The sequence below is a fragment of the Canis lupus genome, chromosome 24 (assembly GCF_011100685.1).
Source record: "Canis lupus familiaris isolate Mischka breed German Shepherd chromosome 24, alternate assembly UU_Cfam_GSD_1.0, whole genome shotgun sequence".
Taxonomy (NCBI): domain Eukaryota; kingdom Metazoa; phylum Chordata; class Mammalia; order Carnivora; family Canidae; genus Canis; species Canis lupus.
This window is the reverse complement of record NC_049245.1, coordinates 34,437,550-34,460,861: the sequence shown is the minus strand read 5'-3', so window position 1 is coordinate 34,460,861 and position 23,312 is coordinate 34,437,550. Positions and strand designations below refer to the sequence as shown.

General features: G+C 47.5%; 1 protein-coding gene across 2 annotated transcripts in view; it reads left to right on the top strand.

Moving 5' to 3' along the window:
- The window catches only part of SLC13A3 (solute carrier family 13 member 3), a 74,888-nt gene that overhangs the window by 44,816 nt on the left and 6,760 nt on the right, over positions 1–23,312 (top strand). For both annotated transcript variants that reach the window (XM_038572506.1, XM_038572507.1), the window contains exons 6-11: positions 1,060–1,185; positions 6,043–6,138; positions 7,056–7,160; positions 11,440–11,537; positions 16,580–16,692; positions 22,903–23,064. In XM_038572506.1, the coding sequence (XP_038428434.1) occupies positions 1,060–1,185; positions 6,043–6,138; positions 7,056–7,160; positions 11,440–11,537; positions 16,580–16,692; positions 22,903–23,064 (700 nt within the window). The remainder of the gene's footprint in view (positions 1–1,059; positions 1,186–6,042; positions 6,139–7,055; positions 7,161–11,439; positions 11,538–16,579; positions 16,693–22,902; positions 23,065–23,312) is intronic.

Genomic DNA, 23,312 nt, shown 5'->3' with positions numbered 1-23,312 from the left:
CTGAGCCAATTTTAAAACCTTAATTTTCCACCATATTCTCACGTTCTAAAATCTTTTTGATTTTCAGACTTGATGATAGAAGCCAGTGATTCTCAGCCAGGGGTACATATTAGAGTTAGCCTGGAGGGTGAAAAAAATATGCCTGGGCCTCAGTTGCAGAGATTCTGATTCAGGAGGTGTGGATGGGGGCCAGGCATCACTATTGCCCCGATTGACTTAAGCCCACAGCACACCTTTGGTGTCTTTTCATCTTTGAGCAAGGTCTGGCTGTGCTTTGTGTTTTTTGCTTAAGGATTGAAAAACCGGAAGCCAAGATGGGCCTCCTGCTTGAGACGTGGAGACAATCTGGGTTGGCTTTTTAGTGTCCTCAGTGAGAAGTGCCAGCAAAGGGCCATTCGGCCTAGAGGACAAAGCTGGAGCACATCCCCAGGGTTGGGCAGGAAAGATGTGGGCTCTGGGGCCTCCGGGGGCAGATACCGAGTTGGGACATAGGAAGGAATGGACAGAGCAGGGGAGCAGTTGCTGCCAGAGGGTTTTCAGGTTGCCTGCCCACCCTGATGTGAGCAGAACTTTGTTCCAGCTTGAAAAGAAATTAAGGAAAAAATGCTGGAGGTATAAGTAAAAATATCAAATGTGAAGGATTTTGAACAAATCACATGCAAATCACATGTGAATCACATGCAACATTTAATTGCATAAGCTTGGACCTTCTGGTCTAGAAGGGGGGGGATTTAAAATGAATGCCAAGTAACAGGGGGTTCTGATTCTCTAGCCAGGAGCGTGGGGAGGTGGGAAAAGAGCTACCCTGGGCAACCCCCTTGGCCTTTGCTCCCCAAATACATTTTGTTACTTTACTCTGATTATATAGGTACGTTACAGAACACTCAGAAAATGTCAGGAAAAAAATTGAAATACCTTCAATCCACTGTTAATATTAAGCATATTCTAGTTTCTATATATAAACTTCGGTGTTCTAGCTCGGAAATAGCCACCTGTATGTATGTGCTATACATCGGCCTGGCTGGCCTGGGCTGGCTCTCATCGCTCCCCTTTCCCCAGTTTCTTCCCACAGTGCGATGTGGTGAATTTCGGCTCCTGGTTCATTTTCGCCTTCCCCCTCATGGTGCTGTTCCTGTTGGTGGGCTGGCTGTGGATCTCCTTCCTGTATGGAGGAATGACCTTGAGGTACCCTTCAAGCTTACTTCAAGCGCTGAGCCCAGCTGGAGTTCCAGGTTCCTTCTCGTTGGGTAGAGAGTGGTCTTCTCAAGTCGAGTTTCCTCCTATGGAAATGGAGGATCGTCACTGCAATTTAATGTTCCCTTATTTTTTTTTAAGATTTTATTTATTTATTTATTCATGAGAGAGGCAGAGACATAGGCAGAGGGAGAAGCAGGCTCCTTGCAGGGAGTCTGATGTGGCACTTGATCCCAGGACCCAGGGATCACGCCTGAGCCAAAGGCAGGTGCTCAACCACTAAGCCACCCAGGCACCCTCATGTTCTTTTCTTATGTGGTGACTATAGTAGACCTCACCTCCCAGGGATGTGAGGATTGTGGATGATGTGACCTGCCTGCTACACCCAGACCACCCATCATTGGTAATTACAGACAGCCCTGTCCTTTAAGTATGATAAACACTCTTATGGGAGGAGAGAGAGGAGCACTCTCTCCCATTTTATGGGGCCCTGGTACAGGAGATAATTTGGGGTGGCGTGAGGACAAGGTATTAAATAACATCAGCTCGTATTGTGAGAAAAAGAATCCTTTATCAACTCTCATAGAATGGAACGAGTCTCAGTTGGGTGGTGGGGAAACTGTAATACCTCTCTAACATTTCCAAATCAGCTTTTCAAACAAAGAGCAAGCGTCAGTTCTAGAGACCTAAGCCAGCAATGGTGTCTAGGCAGAGTGTAATAATCGCTTTGCTATCATGTATTTATTTTTACGATTACTTTTTTTTTATGACAAATGATTCTTGTTTTCCATTTATGGGAGCGATAGAAAGTTTTCTGGTTACATACATTTCGTTCATTAAAATGAAGAATCTAAAATGATGAATCTATTTAGAGGAAAATATTAAGCAAATGTGAGCCCAGGTGGTATGTGGTTATGGGAACATTTGTGAAGGCAGGCTACGGATGCCTGGAGTTTGGGGCATCCTAATGTAGGAACTACACAGTTCAGGGCTGAGGGTAGCAGGTATGTCGTGGAGTCATTCTCCGACTCCATCCCCTCATCTCTCTGGGCCTTCATTTGTCCATCTGTTAAATGGAACCAGTAGATGCTACTCTAGATCAAAGGGATGTGAAGATGTTTGAGAATAGGAAGGCTCTGATCACGGTGTTCTTTGACTCAGATGCCTTCCAGAAATCCTCAGAGCAGAAACTCGGGATTCAAGACCCAAGTTAGTTCAGAGAAGCAAGTTCTGACCTTGGACTCAGATGGATCAGAATTCAAATCACGCTTCCGTGTGACCTCGAGCAATTTGGTAACCCCCCCCCCCCGAGGTTTAATGTCTTCACTTTAGATTGGGGCTAAAAGTTAGCTTCAGCTAAAGTCAAGTCTGAATGAGGGAGGATGTACAAAGTGTCCAGGAGCGAGCCAGAAATAGAGCCTGTTTGTCCAGTCTACCTGTTTCAATCTAGCAGGCATCTGCAGAACTCAGCCACGAGAGGATGGACGAAACGCAGGTAGAGGGAAGTTCAGTGGCAGACGTGTTTCTGGGTGACAGAGAAGTTTCAGGCCAATGTCATGACACCATCTTCACTCAGCAAATATCTACTGAGCACCTCCTGTGTGCCTACCACTGTTCCGGGTGTCGAGCATGTAGCAGTGGGCGAGGCAGAAACATCCCTGCCCTTGGGGAGCTTGCACTCAACGTGGGGAAGACAGACAGGGAACAGCCAAGTGTAGCAGGAATGCCAGTTGGAAGTGCCGTGAAGGAAAAGACAGTGAGATGTGAAGATATGCCCTGGAGGACTCTCTCCTCACTGGGAGGTCAGGAGAGCTTCTTTGGGGAAGGGACATGAAGAATGAATAGACCTAATTCGGTAAAGGAAGGAAAGGATATGTGGGCATGAGGAAGAACATTCCAAGGAGACAGAACAGTGAGTGCAAAGGCCCTGAGGCTGCAGGTAGTGAGGGATGTTTTGGAACTGAAAGGTTAAAGTGACTGAGTTGAGGGGGTGAGGGAGACCTGTGGGAGATGAGGTCAGGGAACAAGGCAGAAGTTTTCACCTGGAAATGAACCCCAAACCCCCACCCCAAACTCCTTCACCAAGGGATATTCGGCAGTATCTACCAACATTTTGGTTGTCACTGCTAAGGAAGTACTACTGGCGTCTAGTGAGTAGACATTCTGCAATTCTACAGGATCTACAAAACACAAGTCAGCCTCCTGCAGCAAGGAATCATCCCACCCCACAACAAAGAAAGATCCCGCCCCAATATATTAATTAGTTCCAAGGTGGAGAAACCCTGGGCTGGATCATTGAGAGGCTTGTGGAGGTTTGATCTTCATACAAAAGAGCCATAGTGAGGATTTTTTAAAAATACATTCATTTGTTGTTGTTGTTTTAATTTGGATAAGCAACACATACACATGGTTCAAAAATCAAAACGATGCATAGAGATAGGCAGTGAGAATTCTTCTTCCCAACCATGTCTTCATTTACCCATTCACCCAATACTTCCCCCAAAACAGGCAGCTACTTTTATTGGTTTCTTGGGTAATCCTCCAGAGTTTCTGTAAATAAATAGAAGCAGATGTAGTATATTTTCTGGTGACTAGTCTCCCAATACAGATACGATTTTGTATATTAGCGCGTATTTTTCTAAAGTAAATTTCCATAGGTGAGACTTTGGAGTCTCATTATAAACACATCTTCCTTTTAATAGATATTATCAAGTCATTATCCATAGAATTTGGAGAATTTGTTCTCCTATTTATGATGGATGGTTCTCCTACGAATTTGTACAAATATGAATTTGTTCTCCTGTTTATGATGGATGAGAGTATCTGCTTCCATGCAGCAGTGGATTTTTGCCAATCTGATAAGAGAAAAACAATTTGCATTCATTTTATTAAGAGTCACTTGAGTAACTTTTCTTTTCTTTTCTTTTTTTTTTTTTTTTTGAGTAACTTTTCATATTGGAGGGCAACATGAAAAGTTTTCCAATCTTCATTAGGGCCACTGGTATTTTCTTTCTTGTGGCTTATTAAACTGTGTGTTTATATCCTCTGTATATTTTTTCAAATGGATTATTGGTCCTGATCTTCTTGATTTCTAGCACTCTTTATATATTGAAATATTAGTGTTTATTCTGCAACATAAGTTGCAAATATTTTTTCCTGATTTGTTTTTTACTTTGCTTATGGTGCTTTTTCCATGAAGAATTTCTTAGAAAAAAAAAATTTTAAGGGACATCTGAGTGCCTCAGCGGTTGAGTATCTCCCTTTGGCTCAGGGCATGATCCTGGGGTCTGGGGATCTAGTCCCACATCCGACTCCCTACAAGGATCTGCTTCTCCCTCTGCCTATGTCTCTGCCTCTATCTCTGTGTCTCTAATGAATACTAAAATCTCTCAAAAAAAGAAAAAAAAACTTTTTTTAAAGATTTTGTTTATTTGAGAGAGAGAGAGAGAGTGAGTGTGAGAGAGAGCAAGAATGCACAAGCCAGGAAAGAGGCAGAAGGAGAAAGAGAAGCAGACTCCCTGCTGAGCAGGGAGCCTGATGCAAGGCTCAATTCCAGAACCCTGAGATCATGACCTGAACAGAAGGCAGACACCCAACCAACTGAAGCACCCAGGTGTCCCTAGAAAATTTTTATGGCTGAATTTCTCAATCTTTCTCATTGTGACTTCTGAATTTTCAGTACCAGATTTTCCCATTACAGGAGTTGTAAAAAAATAATCTCATGTTTTAATCTAGTTTTTTGCTTGCTTTTTGATTTTTACACTGAAATCTTTTACCTGTTTAGAGTTTATCCTTTAAAAAAAAAAAACACATTTTATTTATTTATTCATAGAGACACAGAGAGAGAGAGAGGCAGAGACACAGGCAGAGGGAGAAGCAGGCTTCATGTAGGGAGCCTGACGTGGGACTCGATCCCGGGTCTCCGGGATCACGCCCTGTGCTGGAGGTGGTGCCAAACCCACTGAGCCACCAGGGCTGCCCTGTTTAGAGTTTATCCTTAGGGTGCAATGTGAGGTTTGGATCCAACTTCATTTCTTTGTTTCAGGTGGCCACCCAGTTTTCCAGTGCTATTTATTGTCACACAAAAGTTTTAAAATTTGACAAAGTCCAATTTATCTACTTTGGTTGCTTGAGCTTTTAGCATTATTATATCAAGAAATGTTGCCTAATCCAGAACCAGAAAAATTTAGCCCCATATCTTCTTCTAAGAATTTTATATAAAAAAAGAAAAAGAAAAAAAATTTTTATACATCGAGCCCTTATATTTAGGTCTTATCCATTTTGAGTTTAAAACTTTTTTATATGGCTTGAGGTAGGGGTCCACGTTCATCCTTTTGCACGTAGCTATCCAGTTGCCCTAGCATCATATGTGAAAAGACTTTTCTTGCCTGGTTGAATGGTCTTGGTACTCTTACCAAAACCCAGTTGAGCATGGAAGTATGGGTTTATATGTGGACTCCCAATTCCATCCCATTGATCTGTATGTCACCACCACTGACCATCTTTTCCACACCAGTCTGAGATACCAACTTGACCATAGACTAAATCCCCAGCCTATTTCTGGACTTCTGACTTTGTTCCGTTGGTTTTATTCACGTGTCCTTTTGACTCCCTGAAGAACTGTAAGCCTGGGAGTCCTATGAGCAGATCCACATTTTTACAAGGCCAATGAGGCTATCAGTGGGGAGAACAGACTTTAGAAAGGGAAGACACAGGGAGGAAGGCCACTCAGCAGCAGGCTGTTCATCTCCAGAACAGAGAAAATGAGGCTTGGCCAGGGAGTGGTGGGGAGTCGAGGGGTTATTCACATTTGCAGTGGCTGCTCCTAACCTCCCTACTCCATTTCAGGGGCTGGAGGAAGAAGAAATCTGAGATCAAAAGTGTTGCAGAAGACAGGGCTCGAGCTGTGATTCGGGAGGAATTCCAGAACCTGGGGCCCATCAAGTGCGTGGTACCGGGGTTCCTGGTAGTGGGGGGGAGCCCAGCATAGACTTTCAGGAGAGCCACCTCCCACCCCGACCTCTGGATCCCTGGGGGCTGAGTTCCAGGGGAATCAAGACGATGGCCTGGCAGCCTGAAGATGGAGGGTAAGAGGGTGGCTTAGCCAGTCAGCCTCTTGTCCTGGCCCAGGAAGCCCCTCAGGGTGTACCTGGGGTGGGGACCTGCCACCTGTCCAGTTTGGGCGCTGTTTCCCTCCTGGCACGCAGGATCCCCAACACAACCTCCTGGGACCTTTCTCAGAGCACATTTTCCATTCAGTGAGAATACCTAGGAGTTAGGAAGTCTGCGCCCAGGAGCTGGCCCTGCCACGAACTGCTGTGTAGCCTCGGGCAAAGCACTAACCTTCTCTGGGCCCTGCTCCCCAGTCTGTGGAATGGCCACTTTGGGTAGATGTTTACTCCGACTTTTGAAGATTGTCTGTGTCTGCCCTCTGCACATCCATCTTCCTCTGCACATCCATCTTCCCCTGCATGTATGACTGTTCCTCTCTCTTTCGCCTCCCTCTGTTTCTATTTCCTTTTTTTCTGACTCTGCCTCTACTTTGCTTTTCCTTTCTCTCTAGTGATTCTCCTTAGGACCTTGGGAAATTCCTGGTGGGAATGATATAAATAACCTGGGGGGAAGGTGGTGACTGATGCTCAGGTAGGAGCTTGGGGGAGTGTGGGAGCCCCTTGCAGGAATCCCCTTACACCCCAGGATACCCTTCCCCTCACTCTGAGGAGTAGATTACTTCTCGCAGCTTCTCAGAGGCAGGGCCAGGGGCCAGGTCACAGCCAGCAGGCACCTGCCTCAGACCTCCCCACGCGGTGGTCCGCCCAAAGCCTGCCATCAGCATAGCGCCTGCCTTATCTGTGCCACAGGTTTGCCGAACAGGCTGTGTTCACCCTTTTCTGCATGTTCGCCATCCTCCTCTTCTCCCGGGATCCGAAGTTCATCCCTGGCTGGGCCAGTTTCTTCACCCCTGGGTGAGACTTGGGGAACTTGAGGGTGGAGCCCCAACAGGGAAGATTCTGGGATGGGCCACCAAGAGCTGGAGAGACAGTGTAGCTGGGGGTGAGGGGAAAGGGCTGGGCTAGGCGTATATCCTTGGTCCCCTGTGACTATAAACTTTTACCCTCTAAAAAATTTAGGTTCTGATGATAAAACATTTTGGGTTCTCATGTGTCAGGAGCTTTGCCTTTGGAGTCAGGCAAAACTAAGTTCAAATGCCAGCTCTGCAGCTTGTAAATGGTGGTACCCTGAGCACATCATTCATTCATTGACTCATGAGTTTGTTCAATCAGTCAGCATTTATGGAGCACCTGTTGTGTGCTACATATTGTGCTAGATGCTGGGGATGCAGACAAAAGCAAATAGTTCAACAGCAAACCCCTGCAGATTGCAATGAGCACAAAGAAAGAAAGAGCAAGAGGACTATATTATAAAGGAATGAGGCGTGGGCATTGACTGTGGCTAGTTCTGGGAGGAAGCAAAGTTCCCAGTAGAAATAAGCACTGGAGGCATGTTGGGAATGTCTACTGAGAGCCAGAGGGCAGGAACTTAATTTGAGGAACTGAAGGAAGCCCCATGTGACCAAGGCTCAGTGGGAAGGGAGGAAAATCAGCAAGACATCACAGAAAGGGCAGGCAAGAGCCAGGTCCTGGAGAGTCTTCTTGGATGAGGAAAACTTTTCTTTTTTTGGGGGAGAAACTTTTCTGTGAGGGAGGCTCTGTGCCTCTGTTTTCTTATCTGTAAAGTGGAATTATCAAAGTACAATTCTTATTGGATTGTTCCAAGGATCAATGAGGTAGCTCATGTCAAGTGATTAGAATGGCACAAGGAATGAACTCAATAAAGGATTAGCTCTACTTGCTAGGGGATGGATAGGGGAAAAGAGGTAAGAGCTTTAACACCATCTAGATGACCCTCTGTCATCTAGGACAGGGCTGGCAAACTAAGGCTCATGGGCCAACTCTGGCCCACCACTTGTATTCGGATGGCTTTTCCATTTTTAAATGGGTAAAAATCAAAAGACAAATATTCACGATGCATAGAAATTATATGAAAGTCAAAGGTAAGTGTCTATGAATAAAGTTTCATTGGAACTCAGCCACACCGGCTCATTTAGGTATTGCTCACAGCTGCTTTCATATTGCAACATTAAAGTGGAGTCAGGACAAAGACCACATGGCCTGCAAAGTCAAGAGTGTGCCCCTTTACTGTGCGTGCCTTACTGTGCGCCCCTTTACAGAAGATGCTCACTGGGTCTTGCCAGCATGATAAAAATGGTAGCACTGGACAGGCAACCATCAAGATCTGTTTGGAAGTTAGAAATGATAGCTCTTGCTGCCCAATAGGATTTGGGGACGTGAGGGAAGGAGCACCTGCATGGATGGTGGTTAGTTGGAGAAGAACCTTCTTTAGGAGACAGTGGGCAGCTTATCAACAATTTGATTTTGGACTTGGGTTAGACTTGTCAAGTCAAATATGTCTTTCAAATACTGCAACCGGCAGCTGGAACCACAAGCCCGGAGCTCAAAGGAGGTATTGAGTTGCAGGTATAAATCCAGGAGTCATCCCATAAATTTGAAATTTAAATCCATAGGAACTAATGGGATCAGCTAGGGAAGAGTAAAGGGAGAGTGTAGAAGACTCTGAGGACCCCCAACATTTAGGGGCTGGGTAGAGGAGAGACCTGGAAGAAGCAGGCAGTGAGGTAAGTAGAAAACCCCGTGCAACAAATGAGCAAAGGCTAAGATTGGGAAGCATTTTTAGATGAGTGAGTGAGCCACCACATCAGATTCTGGTGTGTCAGAACAGAATTAGATAGGACATATGTCCTCTGGTTTCAGTGAGATCTGATGATTTCCATCAGCACCATCTGATAGAAATATAATGTCAGCCACATACATAATTTCCCAGTTTTAGTGGCCACATTTAAAAAGTCAAAAGAAACAATGAGCTTAATTTTAGTAATATATTTCATTTAACCCAATATATTATTTCAACATGGAATCTATATAAAGAATTATCAAGATATTTTATTTTTGTTCATACTAAATCTTCAAAGTCTGGTGTGTGTTTTTATAAGGTAACACATCTAAGTTTGGTCATGCCAGAATTCAAGTGTCTACTAGCCACATGTGGCCACTGGCTGCCCTATTGGATAGAGCAGTTCTACACAGGGGACTCTTGGAGCCTCAAACAACCCCAGGTAAATGGGTGAATAAGGTTCTGATCTCATGTGAGTTATTATGAGGAAGAAGCAATGTCATTTCACAGAGCCAAGAGAAGTGGCTCTTACTACTATTGTCTTATTTTCCAAAATGTAGATACTGTATTTTTTTTCAAATGAAAAGTAGGTGTTGTAAACATTCCAACAATACAAAGAAAGCAAAAATCACCTAGAAACTCAGTCTCCAATTCTGAGTTAAAAATGCCTATCCAGGAACTGTTCTATATCTTAATCCCATTGGTGGTTGGTTACAGGACAGTATACATTAGCCAAAATTTAAGCTATGTCCTTTAAATGGGTGCATTTTATTACATGTTAAATATATTTCAATAAAGCTAATTGTAAAAATACATGCAAACTAGTTAAAAAGAAACCTATCTAAACAGAAGATTTTTTTAAAGAAATGTGATTACTGTAGACAATTTATTTGTGATCTGCCTTTTTCTTTTTTGTTCAACTATATGTTATGCACACTCCTTATAAAAAATTCAAACAATGCTGAATTGAAAAAGTAAAAGTTAGTAAATGAAGAGATTATCAAATTAAGAGTTTGGTGTCTAACATATAGGATATACACACACAGACATGTGTACACATGTTACAAAAAACTAGCAAGTACAAATACATCATCACAAGCAACTTGCTATTTCTGACCTACTTCACTCTTTTTAAACCCTCCATAGTAAAAAAATAAAAATAAAAAAATAAAAAACAAAAAACAAAATAAATAAAAATAAATAAACCCTCCATAGTATTCTATAGAATGAGAGTATCTTAATCTATTTAAACAATTCCTTTTGGATCGTGTCTAATACTGCAAATAAAACTGTCTTTTTATTTACAAAATATCTTGGTTGTACTTTTATGTCAATGCGTAAAGATTGATCTATCTTTAAAAAAAACAGATGCAGGGTATTTCATTATAGATACACTGTTACATATACATTATCATACACAATTTATTTACACATGTCTGTACTAAAAATCTTCCATTATTTTCCCCTTTTATCCATAATGAATATCCCTGCACCTAATCTGTATATCGGAGGCCAGTTCTCCTGAGGATCAATTCCTAGAAGTATAACACCTGGATCAAGGGGTATTCACATGTAAAATATTGAAATATGTTGCCAGCTGCCCTCCAGCAGGTTAAATCAGTTTATTTTCACACCACCAGTGTATGTTTTCCAACCTGTCCATTAGGTATTATCGTTACCCTTTCAACTTTTGCCTGTTGTTAGCAGACGAGTGATGCTCCATTAGCAGTGGGCTTCTATTTCTCTGATACAGTGATGTTGACTATCTTTTCCAGTTTCTTGGTCATTGGAATACTCTTCTCAAATGTGTGGGCTGAAAGGGCTTTTGTTGACATGGGGCTCTATGCTTCATTGGGCCTGGAGCCAGACAAATCTGGGTTCAATGCCGGTCTCCTGCATGGACCATGGTGTGGCCTTGAGCAAGTTGCTTCTGCGAGCTAAGCCTCAGATTTCTCATCTGAGATCAAAGCTGCCTGCCCCAGAGGGATGTTTCTGGGACTTCTGTGAGCTTAATGTCTCCATAAGATGCGCAGTGGATCCTTCAAAGGCAGTAATTAGATTTTGTGGGGCCGTGAGCCTGCTTCCATCTTCATTCTGCTGGTGTGAAGGGGCTGCATCTGTGGACTAGGCTGCCCATCCCAGGAGGGATGCAATCAGAAGCTGAGCAAATCCGTACAAGCTCTTAGAGAAGCCCTGGTTATGGTGATTGGCAGGAGTTCCATAGATCCCATATTTGGAGATGCCTAGATTCTTCCCTCTTTGGTCAAGTCTCTCTTCCTAGGAGGATGAGCCTTTGTTTGTCACAGGCAGCCTCAAAGCACCTCAGAGAGTCTGGATAGAGAGAGGGCTCCAGCATCCCAGGGGGCTGTTGTATCAGTGCTGAGTGGCCCCCAACAATGCCCCCTTCCCACAAATCCTCATTTGCAAATCTGCCAAACTGGCAGCCTGCTGAGATGCCCGAGGGTCACATGCTTTGGGGCCTTGTCATTGTAGGTTTCTTTCTGATGCTGTCACCGGAGTGGCCATTGTCACCATCTTGTTCTTCTTCCCATCCCAAAGGCCCTCTTTCAAGTGGTGGTTTGACTTAAAAGGTAAGGTGTCAAGGCTGGGGTCTCAGTGGGCTCAGCGAGAACTGTGACTGAACATGGTAATCAGTGACCTCGAGGCGGGGCCCCTGCCGGGGACCTGAACCCCACTGTACTAACTATGTGGTCCCACTTCTTCCCTCTTCTCTGTCCAAGGCGTTAGCTAGTCTGGGCGCTTGGGGCTGCCAGAGGTGACAGGCCAGGGTAGGAGTTAGCTACAGTTGGCCAATCCAGATGGCTGCTTTGTACAGCCTGTGAGGAAAGACTAGCTTTTACATTTTTTAATAGTTGAAAAGAATCAGAAGAAAAATATTTCATGACATGAACATTACACGAAATTCAGATTTCAGTGTCCACAAATAAAGTTTATTTCTTCAGTAAGAAATTTGTGGACATTTATTTTCTTCAGTGACATAAGAATCTACACAAAAGCCTCGATTTTGCCTCTTGGCTCACAAAACCCATACAAAAAAATACTTACTTTCTGACTCTTTTACAGAAAACCCACACCACACCAGGGCCCAAGGCAGGAGTTGGGACTCTGACTCCGTCGCCTAAGGGACCAGACGTACAAATCTCAAGCTAGATATAGGAAGTGGTGGGGACTGAGGCACAACAGCCTAGCAGCGTTCCAGGTCAGTTTAAAAGGACCACTGAGCCCCCCAAACCAAAACCTCTGCAAGCTGGCCTTCAGATGGCCAGCCTGTGCCCCCACTGAGTCCCCAGCAGGTGTGTCTGCCAGACAAGGTGCTGTCACCTACCACCTGTGACAGTGGCTGCTCCATCTGGGGCAGTGGGATGAGCTCTGCACCCAGAGTCAGAAATAGGTTCATCATCTAGAGTCTAGGGCAGGTTAGCTCCAGCTTCAGAGGAGGAGGAGGAGGAGGTCTGGGCGTGGGGATCAGTAGGTAGATGATTTCGCAGGGCCCCGGAAATAGTTATTGCAGCCGAGGGAACACTGGGTCCAGGGAGCCTCGGGCTGTGGGTAAAGATTGGGCAACCGGGCAGGCTTCGTCTCTGCTCCTCCGTCTTCCTCCCAGCTGGCTTCATCATGCTCCCCGAAGACCACGTCCTGGCCTCTCCCCGGTTTCTACTGCTTCTGGGTCTCTTTATAGCTTCTGCTTCTGTATAGTTCCTGCTTTTTTTAGAACCTGGGTTCCCTTCCCATGTCTCGTCTGTCACGATGCCCACGTTCTCCTGGCATCCACTTGCTCATCCCCCCCTCCCCCGTAGCACAAGGCCTCCCTTTCTCTCTGTCCTTTCACTTTTATTTTTTTTAATGTCCTTTCACTTTTAGCTTCACTTCTGTGCACCTGCTGTCGCTCCACTTGCCATGCATACCTCTGAGAGTAAGAATCTGCTTGGTCGGCCTTGTTTTTATTTGGCCAGCTCTCCCACCAGGCCGCCTCGTAGCCCTCATGTGGACTGGCTGCCCTGGTCAGGTCCCATCCGCGGCTCTGTCACCTGTGGGTGGGCTCAGAAGGCTCAGAGCTCCTCCTCAGCCGAGGCTGCGGTGAGGGCCTGTGACGAGGACGTCTGGTGCCCAGCCCTGGTACTAAGTTGCTGGGTGGCCCTGAGTAAGTTCCTTGGTTGTCTGGGCCTTGTCTTCCCACTTAGAGGACGAACATGTCCCTTGGACACTCTTCACCTCTTGCTTTAGTGGTTTGATAGAACAAAGCTTGCAAACTCAGATGCCCACAGGGAGGTAATGGCTTTGGGTGCAGCGACTGGGGGCAGGAAGATGTGCTTCATGACACCCACCACCTGCACTGCCTCGCCCCCACCCAGCTTTCCTTTAGAGTTTTTGAAACAGAGAAGAGCGTCAATATGAGGAAAAGAGCAGCAAAGGCTGCTCGTGTGTGGCAAGACCCTTCACTTCAGGGTCAGGGTGCTGTGGGGTCCGTGGAGAACTGGCAAGACAATGCCCTTTAAATAAAAGGGCGGCTGTGACTCAGTTTCCACCGAGTGTCACCATGCGGGACAGCAGGACTAATCTTGCCAGGTTTCCTGATTTATCAAGACAAGCAAAACACTTTATGCAATCTCCCTGATTTTAAACATTGGCAACTAACTCGAATTGAAAACACGGTGTGGACCCAGAACAGGAGCGTTAAAGCCCATCCAGGAGTTGGGTCTGGCCCGTCTGTGGGGCACAGCATGCCACTTCGGCAGAAGGTTCTTCGGGCTGGAGTTTCAGGTGTTGCCTCCAGTGGAAGGAGAGAGGGGGCCCTCCACGAACACCGCCTGTGCTTTGGCCACCAGTGGGCTCGCACAGCCTTGAAATGATGCGCTCTAGCGCTCAGCCCTCAGGACTCACATGGAGCCTGGGAGTGGCCGGTTTCCATGGAAAGTGACTCGATCAAGGTCACACAGCTAGCTAAACAGAGACAGGGGGTAGAACCCAGGCGTCCAGGACAACCTTGATTTTCTTACTATACCCACTGTCTTCCATCCTTGCCTGGGTTGGAGTTACACTTGCATTTCTGTCCCTTTGTGGTCACTCAGCAAGTATCGACGCAGTGCCTACTATGTGCTGGGCACTGTGCCCGTGGATGATGATGATGACACTGGTGACTTCCATTTCCTCTCTGTCCTCCAAGTCTTTCCCCAGATATTGCATGGCTCACTCCCATCACTTTGCTTAGACCGTGGCCAAATGACACTTCCCCAGAGAAGCCTTCCATCCCTGACTGCACTGCCCAGAAGAGCATCCCTCCCTTGTCACTCTCCACCCCGCGACCCTATTTTCTTTCCTTCATAACACATTAAATTTCCTGACATGAGATATTTATTGGTTTCTCATCTGCCTCCCTTCCTGGAAATGTAAGTTCTCTAAGGGGAGGGATTTTCTCTGTCTTGGCCACTTCTGAATCCCCAAGTGCCTAGAGGAGTGCTTAATACGTGGTAGGTCCTCAATATATATTTGTGAAATGAATGACCAAGGACTTGCTCTGGGCCACACCCAGAGCTGAATCCTTTGCTCACATGGACCCGTTTCTTCTCCCCAGTGGGTCTTCAAGGAGGCATGATTGCTCCCTTTTGCAGATGGGGACACTGAGGCTCAGAGAGTCAGCAGCTCAAATCACACAGCCAAAGGGCAGAGCTGGGGTTCAAATCTAGTTCAGCTTCAGAGCCTGTGCCTTCGGCCACTGCTCCAGACAGCTCACTCGAATACAGTGGGGCTGGAAGTGTGAGATTCACATAGTTAGAGGCTGTGCTTTTAAGAAACAGCAGCAAGGGCATGGTTGGATGGGAACATAGTGAAAACAATCAGAGCGAAGGTGGAGTGCCTCTCGTGGGACAGGTGGCCTCACGAGTGCTTTCCATGTCCCTCATTCAATCTGCGTGATGACAGGGCCTCTCCCACCCTCTCTGACCCTTACCTCCTAGGTGGGGCAAGTCCCTTTGCTTTTTCAGGCCTTGTCTGCCTCTTTAATGAAATAATACTTCATTGCCTAAAGGCAGCAGACCGAGCCACCCAACATCTCCAGCTTTGATTTTAGAATTCGAAATTTGGAAAAAGCTGGAGAAACAAAACATCAACAGTTATGTGACCAGGAATTGTCGGGCAGCCCAGGTGGCTCAGCGGTTTAGCACTGCCTTTGGCCCAGGACCTGATCCTGGAGACCTGGGATCGAGTCCCGCGTCGGGCTCCCTGCAGGGAGCCTGCTTCTCCCTCTGCCTGTGTCTCTGCCTCTCTCTGTGTGTCTCTCATGAATAAATAAATAAAATCTTAAAAAAAAAAAAAATTTAAGGAATTGTCCTAAGAAGTAGGGAACTGCCACCATGGGCCAGACCTGTCCTCCCCACCTCCCTGGTGGCTGCCTGCAGGGACAGTTCCATTTCAAGAGTGTTCTCTCTGCACCGGACACTGGGCTATGCATATCACATCACATTAGCAGACAAGCGTTTCCAAGTGCACACCAGGTGCCAGGCAGTGACGCAGGGATTCAGATGTGAACTAGACAGGACCGTCCCTCTAGACCAGCTGCTCCGTCATTGCCTCGTCAGTGTTCACAAGGGCCCTCCAGGGACTGTTTCTGTGCCATGTGTCAGCCAAGGAAATGGAGGCTCAGGCAGGCAAGGTCACGTTCAAGGGCGTGCAGTGAGCCAACACCCCGGAGGGTCTGTCTCAAGGCCTAGACTCCCGACACGGGAGTGGCCAAACACACACCCCTTTTTAAGTAGGGTTTCCTGGAAACGCCGCTGCCCCGCTCACCTGTATCTTGCCTGTGGCTGCTCTGGTGGCAGCCTGGTTCAGCAGAGGCTTGCAAAGCCTGAAGTATCTGCTCCCTAACCCTTTACAGAAGTTTGCTGGTCCCCATTCTAACCACTGCATGCAGACACTGCTGCTTTTGAGGAAATAAAAATCCTCCCAGAATTCCATAAACCAAAGATACTCTTAGCTTCTCTTTTCCCCCAATTTCCTTCCACTTTTTTCCTCTCTGCACATGGTCAGTGACAAAGAGAGCCTTTTCTCTTGTAAATGAGGATGAAGGCAGCACTGCCCCAAAAGGGGTTTTGGGAAATTGAAAGGAGGTCCTGTACGGACATGTGGGGGTCCAGGTTCTAGGAGGTTCTCACGCTGTGGGAACCATGACAATTATTTTCGTTCTGCAGAGAACAGAGGCCCCTCATGATGCTCGTGGGGCTTTTTCCCTTAAAGCTCCAAAATCAAAAACTGGAGCCAGATTGTGGCTTCCTGGAGACTCCCTCCTATCAAGTGTCCCCGCAAAGATGGGGCTGCGGGGGCCAGTGACCCTTCCTTTTTTTTTTTTTTTAAGATTTTATTTATTTATTCATGAGAGATGAGAGACACAGATTGAGAGGCAGAGACACAGGCAGAGGGAGAAGCAGGCTCCACGCAGGGAGCCTGACGTGGGACTCGATCCCGGGACTCCAGGATCACGCCCTGGGCCGAAGGTGGCACTAAACCGCTGAGCCACCCAGGGATCCCCCGGTGACCCTTCCACAGGCTGAGTGTCCCTAGTGTGTGTCACAGGGGACCCATGTCCCGTCTTCAGGCTAAGCGTCTTTTCTCCACTCAGCTTCCAACGCAGAGACAGAGCCCTTGCTGACGTGGAAAAAGGCCCAGGACACCGTGCCCTGGAACGTCATCCTCCTCCTGGGCGGGGGCTTTGCCATGGCCAAAGGCTGTGAGGTAAGAGCAGCGAGCGGGCTGCAGGCCTGGGGGTGGGCGCAGGGCCCTGGCCCAGCTGCTCCGGGTCAGAGCGCACAGGCTACACCGGCACATTCCTCCTTTGCCAGATCGGGATAATCCTGGCTCCTGTGTCACTGCCCCATACCCAGGGCCTGGTGCTGCGGAGAAAAAAAGAGGAGTGAGGCCTGATCCCGACTCTCAAGGAGCTCAAGATGAGCTCGGGGCTTCTATCCATCCTACTATCCTGGCTCCTACTAGCCTGGCTCCAGGGGTTCCGTTGAGCACAGAGGAATCCCACCACATGGTGCTCCCCCTGGGCCGGGCACCATGCCTCACGCTTTACACACATGAACCCACTTAAACTTCCCAACCAGCTATGGAAGAGGTGCCATTACAATCCCCATTCTATAGATTGAGAAACTGAGGCACAGAGAAGTAAAGTGAGTTGCCCAAGGTCAGTGCTGTGGATTCAGGATTAGAATCCAGCGAGTTTGGTGCCGCGGCCCATGCTCTTAACCACTATGATGTAAGTGTTAGAGATTCCTAATGTTAATTGGCTAGTGTTATTATGAATGTTGTTCTAGAGGGCTCTGTGGGCTCAGAGGCAGGGCTGTGGCTAGAGCGAGGGGAGGGGAGCACAGACTCTCAGGAAACACTGGCTCCCATTGCTGTGCAGGTGCGGAGTCAGCCGGCCTTGCTCAGAGGAGGTGCGGCCTCCGGGTTATCTCTTCAAACTCTCAGGCTGACCCTAGGGGCTGGGTAATATTTGTATTTCCATTTTATGGGTGGGGAAACCGAGGCATAGAGAAGTTAAGCAACTCTCTTGAGGTCACATAATAGAACTCTGCTCAGGAGCTGGGGTTCCAAACTCCAGCCAGTCAGCTTTCAGAGTCCAGCCTCCTAACAGCTCTTTTTCTTTTCTTTTCTTTTCTTTTCTTTTCTTTTCTTTTCTTTTCTTTTCGGGAGGGGAGGGGGGGGAGGGGGAGGGGGGGGGGAGGGAGGGGGAGGGAGGGGAGGAGGGGGGGGGGGAGGGAGGAGGGGAGGGGAGGGGGGGGAAGGGTAAGGGAGGGACGTGTGACGGGAAGGGAAGGGACAGAATGACAGGTCAAGCAGTTCCCTAGGTGTCCGCTCCTATCATTCCTCTAAGTCCTTCCTCCTCCTCTCCTCTCCTTTCCTTTCCTCTCCTCTCCTTTCCTTTCCTTTCCTTTCCTTTCCTTTCCTTTCCTTTTTAAAAGATTGTATTTATTTATTTGAGAGAGACTGTAGAGCGAGAGAGAAAACATGAGTGGGGGGAGGGGCAGAAGGAGAAGCAGACTCCCCGCTGAGCAGGAAGCCCGATGTGGGGCTCAATCCCAGGACCCCGGGATCATGACCTGAGCCGAAGGCAGATGCTTAACAGACTGGGCCACCCAGGTGCCCCTTAATGGTTCATTTTCAAGAACTTCCCAAGTGCACGCCTTGCGTGAAGCGCTTTGCAAATAGGGACTCGGTTAGTCTTCATAAACAGCGCTGAAGTAGATGTGATTGCTGCCCCCACTTCAAAGATGAGGGAACGGAGGTAACCCGAGGCTAAATAGCGTGCATACCTCTGTGCAGCCAGGAGATTGTTGGAGCTGGGATCTGAACCTCCAGCACACGATGCTGGGCCCCACCCCACCCTAAATCTCTCCTTGCAAGCCAAGGCATTTAAGAACACAACCAATTGAGGGTCAATCTGAAATTAAGGTGAAGGAAAACTGAAACTGCTTCTCAGATAACTTTCTTTAATTCAATTTTAATTTTCAGTTCCCAACAGCGATATGGTAAAAGACATCCATAAAGTGTATACTAGTAAGAAGCTCAGGCTTGAGAATCGAGTATCAGGATTCAAATCCCTGGTCCACCACTCCTTGCTGGGGCACTTGGGGCAAGTTTCTAAACCCTTCTGGGCGCCAGTTATATCATCTATGAATTGGATCAAAGTTCCTACCCTTTGGGGGTTTTGGAAGTAATTAGAGAACACAATAGCTGGTGTGATACACAGCAAATAGGAAGCACAGAGAACTCTGTGTGCATTCTCTCTAAATCCTCATCCCGTGGCTTTTGGGGTCCCACTTCTGGGGAGCAGGCTCAGAGATGCAGAGATAAGGGAGAAGGGGTTCAACTGTGCCCGAGGCTCCCCTCTCTGGAGGGAGGGGAAGCAGGAGAGGATGAGGGTAGGGGAAGCATGACCATAAGCAGAGCCCATGACACCTCCACCAACCCCACAGGGAGCACGGAGCCGAGCTGGCCCTTCAGAGATGTCCCGATTGGTCTGAGATGTGAGATGGCCAGGCCCTACCCTGGCATCCCTGCATCAGTGTGTGTATGTGAGCTGTGCCAGGAGCGAGTGTGACCTTGGGCAGATGACTCTCAGGTCTGAGACAGGCCCTCAGGGGCTGACAGTGAAGGCTGGCTGCTGCTTGTGCTCCCTGAGCTGGGGCAAGCCAGCCTCCGGGGTCTGCTCAACCGTTATGCCGGGGCAGCCACAAGGCCTTCCCTGAAGGTGATCAAGGTGGCACATTCAAGTTCTCTACACAACGACTCCTTTTTATGACGTATATTTTTGTTTTACTCATTTTCCCCCAACAAATAACACATACAGACACAATAGTATAGACTTCAAAAGAAGCAAAAGGATGGCTGAGCAAAAGTACTCTTCTTCATTTCCATTTTAGGAATCCCGAGGTCCAGAAAGGTTGACTGATCCTAGGTAACACAGCTCATAGGTAGCAGAGCCTGGTGGGATTTGGGCTCCTGTCTGACTTTTCCAACTACTGCCTCCTACGGAGGGATGTATCAGGGAAGGCTTCCCAAAGGAAGTGCCCTGTTACCCAGGTCCTGAAGAGGCCATGCAATGCAAAGCAGAGGCTGTTGAGCCAGACTGCCTGAGCAGGAGTTATGGGTCTTGTTCCTCTTAGCTGTGCGGTTCGGTTTCCTCATCTGTAAAATGGGAATAATAATGGTGCCGTGTCATAGACTGGTTACAATGATTAAACGAGCCGATGCATCTGGAGAACTTAGAATATAGCCGACAGGGTTGGTTATTACAACTGAATGTGAGGGAAGAGGGGGAATCAGATTCAGGGGTGACACGGAGGTGCTTGCCTGAGCAACTCGGGGGCAGTGGTGCCATTTATCGGGATGGTATGAACCTGGCCTGACCCTGAGACAGGGGGTTACCCCTTTACCTTTAAGGAGATGGTCCAGTACCCCAGAGGCTTCTCGGAGAGTTCAGGATGTGGTGGGAACTCTCAGTGGGGGCTGGGCTGCAGGACCACTGAGCACGCTGGGAGGCCAGGTTGGCTTCTGGCCCAGCCCTGGGCAGCCACTGGGGTTTTGTTCAACAAGGGCTTTGTGTCTCAGCTGCCCCCTTCCCCCACCCCTGCTGGTACCGTCCCCTGCCCAGGCCAGCACAGCCGGCCCCAGGAGGGACCAGAGCACTCATGGCACATCCTGCTTCCTGGCCCCTGCCCAGTGCCCTCACCAGGCCAGGTCCTTGGATGGGGTCCAGGGTGAGCCTGGCTGCGTGGACTCGGAAGGGCTGGAAGGAGATCCCAGTGCTTGCTCCGAGCTTGGGCAACTCACTTAAACCTGCTTAGTGTCCTCGGTACACTTTCTCTTGCTGTAAAACTGCCCCTGATGCCCCATATATTTAGACTCTAGTCTGAAGTCTTCCTTGGTCTACACACAGGGCCCAGCATGGCCTGGCCCCTGCCTGCTTCCCTGGTGTTAGCTCTTACCTCTCTCTCCTTGTTGGCTCCCTTCCAATCCCACTGGCCTCTTAATGTCAGCCACACTAGACTTATTTGCACCCCTGGGCCTTGGCATCTGCTTTCTTTCTGCCTAATGCTCTTCCCCAAGATCTTGAGTCCTGGCCCTTCTGGTCAGTCCCACGGGGACTCAGGGGCCCTTCCTGGCAGATCTAAAGCAACCTACCCTGCAGCCACTTTCCCTATAGCCACCCTACTATTTCCTTCCTGTTTCATTCCCCCAGATTATCCTGCTCATTTGTTTGCTTATTGATGTCTCTCTTACTGGAATGTAAGATCCACAAGGGCAAGGGTCATATTTGTCTTACTCACTGCTATTCTGGCATCTAGAAGAGTCCTGGTACATAACATGCTCTATAAATATTTGTTGGCCATGACCCATGAGATTGGCTGTTTTGAGGGTTGATGACATGAGGTGTGGAAAGTGCCCAGCACAGAGCTGATACATACCAGGTGCTAAAACCAGGACCACCTTCAACCCCCTTACTTTCATTATTATTATAGTTTTATTATCTCATGAATTAAAAAGTTGGTCTTCTTCTGGCACCTTCATGTGTATCTCATTTAATCTCCAACAAAATAAACTTACCTACAAATACATTGGGGTTATAGGAACTTGAGAGTAAGTGAGAAGGGAGCAAATGCTGTAGCAAGTAGAAACACTTATATCCTTCCCATCCCTCATTTCCTGCTGGAGAGTCACCTCAATGAGGATGGAGGTGATGATGGTGGTGTTGATGATGGTGGTGATGGTGGTGGCGATGATGGTGATGATGATGGTGGTGGTGATCAGTATTATCATCTTTTTGGAGAGGCAGCCTAATGAAGTAAGAGCCGGATTCTAAATTCAAGATTGCAATCCTAGGGCAAGTCATTTCACTTTTCACTTAGGTGAATCATCACTAGTTTGTGCCTCAGTTTCTTCAGCCACAAAATGGAGGTAATTATATAACCTCACAGAGTTCTTACGGGGATTAAATAAGATAATAAGGATACAGGTGATTATTTAAATACTCCTCGGTAGAGTAACTCCTGGAGAAGTCAGTAGAGAGAGCAGAGAGATAATTCACCACTGATGTGGGGGTGGAGTCTGGAGCCAGAGAGGGGACCATCTAACCTGTCCTTTCTCTGTCCTGGAGGGCTGTCAGCACCTCTGGGCATTGCCCTACATTAAGGGGGGCAAACTGCTGTGTCCAGAGGACGGTGCCCAAGTGACAGGGAACTTTGCAGGACTGTGTTTGCTTACAGAAGTACATGGCACCGGGGCAGCGCCTGGGTGGCTCAGTCAGTTAAGCGTCTGTCTTCAGTTCAGGTCACGATCCCGATCCCGGAGTCCTGGGCTGGAGCCCCACAGCAGGCTCTGCACTCAGCAGGGAGTCTGCTTCTCCCTCTGCCTCTCCCCTGCCCATGCTTGCTCATCCTCTCTCAAATAAATAAATACAATCTTAAAAAAAGAAGAAGAAAAGGAAGCATGTGGCCCTGAGTGTGAAATACATCTCAAGTTATTACTTTTGGGGATTGCAGGCAAGTCAGAAAACTTTGCCAGGCTCAGTGTCTTCCTCTGTAACATAGGGAAGGCTGAGAGAGCTTGAGGAGGTAATTCATGCAAGTGCCAAGCAACCTGTAAAGCCTCAGCAATGATGATTCTTATAATACAATATTGTGTTATCATTGTAATAATCAACCTTAGCATTACTCACAAATATCTTTATTATTGATAATCATGTTGATAGTGTTGTATTTAATGTATATCTGATACATGTTGTTTTGTTTTGTTTTTTAAAGATTTTATTCATTTGTTCATGAGAGACACACAGAGAGAGAGAGGCAGAGACATAGGGAGAGGGAGAAGCAGGCTCCCTGCAGGGACCCCGATGTGGGACTCGATCCCAGGACTCTGGGATCATGCCCTGAGCCGAAAGCAGACGCTCCACCACTGAGCCACCCAGGTGCTCCTTGATATTTGTTTTACAGATGATATATAGTATATCTTGTATATATTATTATGTAATGATAAGATTAACAATGAATATTTTGTATACAAAATTGTGTTAATATTTTACAATTAATCATGATCCACAGAGGGTCCAGTTACCCTCTCCCAGTCAAGTTGGAGCTTAGGGGTGCTCTTAGAGCAAATGGATTATCTGGGGATCCAGGGGTTTGGGTCCTGGGCCTACAGAGTTGGAGTAGACTGTAGTTCAACAAGCAGAGAAGCTGATGCCAGTCAGCTCAAATGTGTGGCCTTGGACCTGTCACTTACCCTCTCTGAACCCCAGTCTCCCTGTCTGTGAAGAAGCATAGTTGTCACTGCTGTCATCATGTGATCCATCCTAACCTCCTTCCTAGCCCCAGCCCTTGTGGAGCATGGCTGGCGCTGGGTGGGGGGTATGACCAGATGCCCCCCTCACCCCCGTAGGAGTCGGGGCTGTCCGCCTGGATCGGTGGCCAACTGCACCCCCTGGAGAACGTGCCACCCGTGCTGGCTGTGCTGCTCATCACTGTTGTCATCGCCTTCTTCACCGAGTTTGCCAGCAACACAGCCACTATCATCATCTTCCTGCCTGTCCTGGCAGAGCTGGTGAGAGTCCTGGGGCAGGAGGTGAAGGGTACTTCAGAAATCTCTCCCTTACCCCAAGGAGCACCAGGGGCTACAGGTGCCTTTGCCCTCTTCTGAAAGGCGTGAAAGTGTCAGACCCCAATTTAAAAAAAAAAAAAAATACTATTTTTTTTTTCTTTATGAAAGAATGCAGAGTAAACATTTTCAAAGTGTACCAAATTTCCTTCCTTTGGAGACTTTTCTAGGAAAATATAAATTTTCAAATGCAG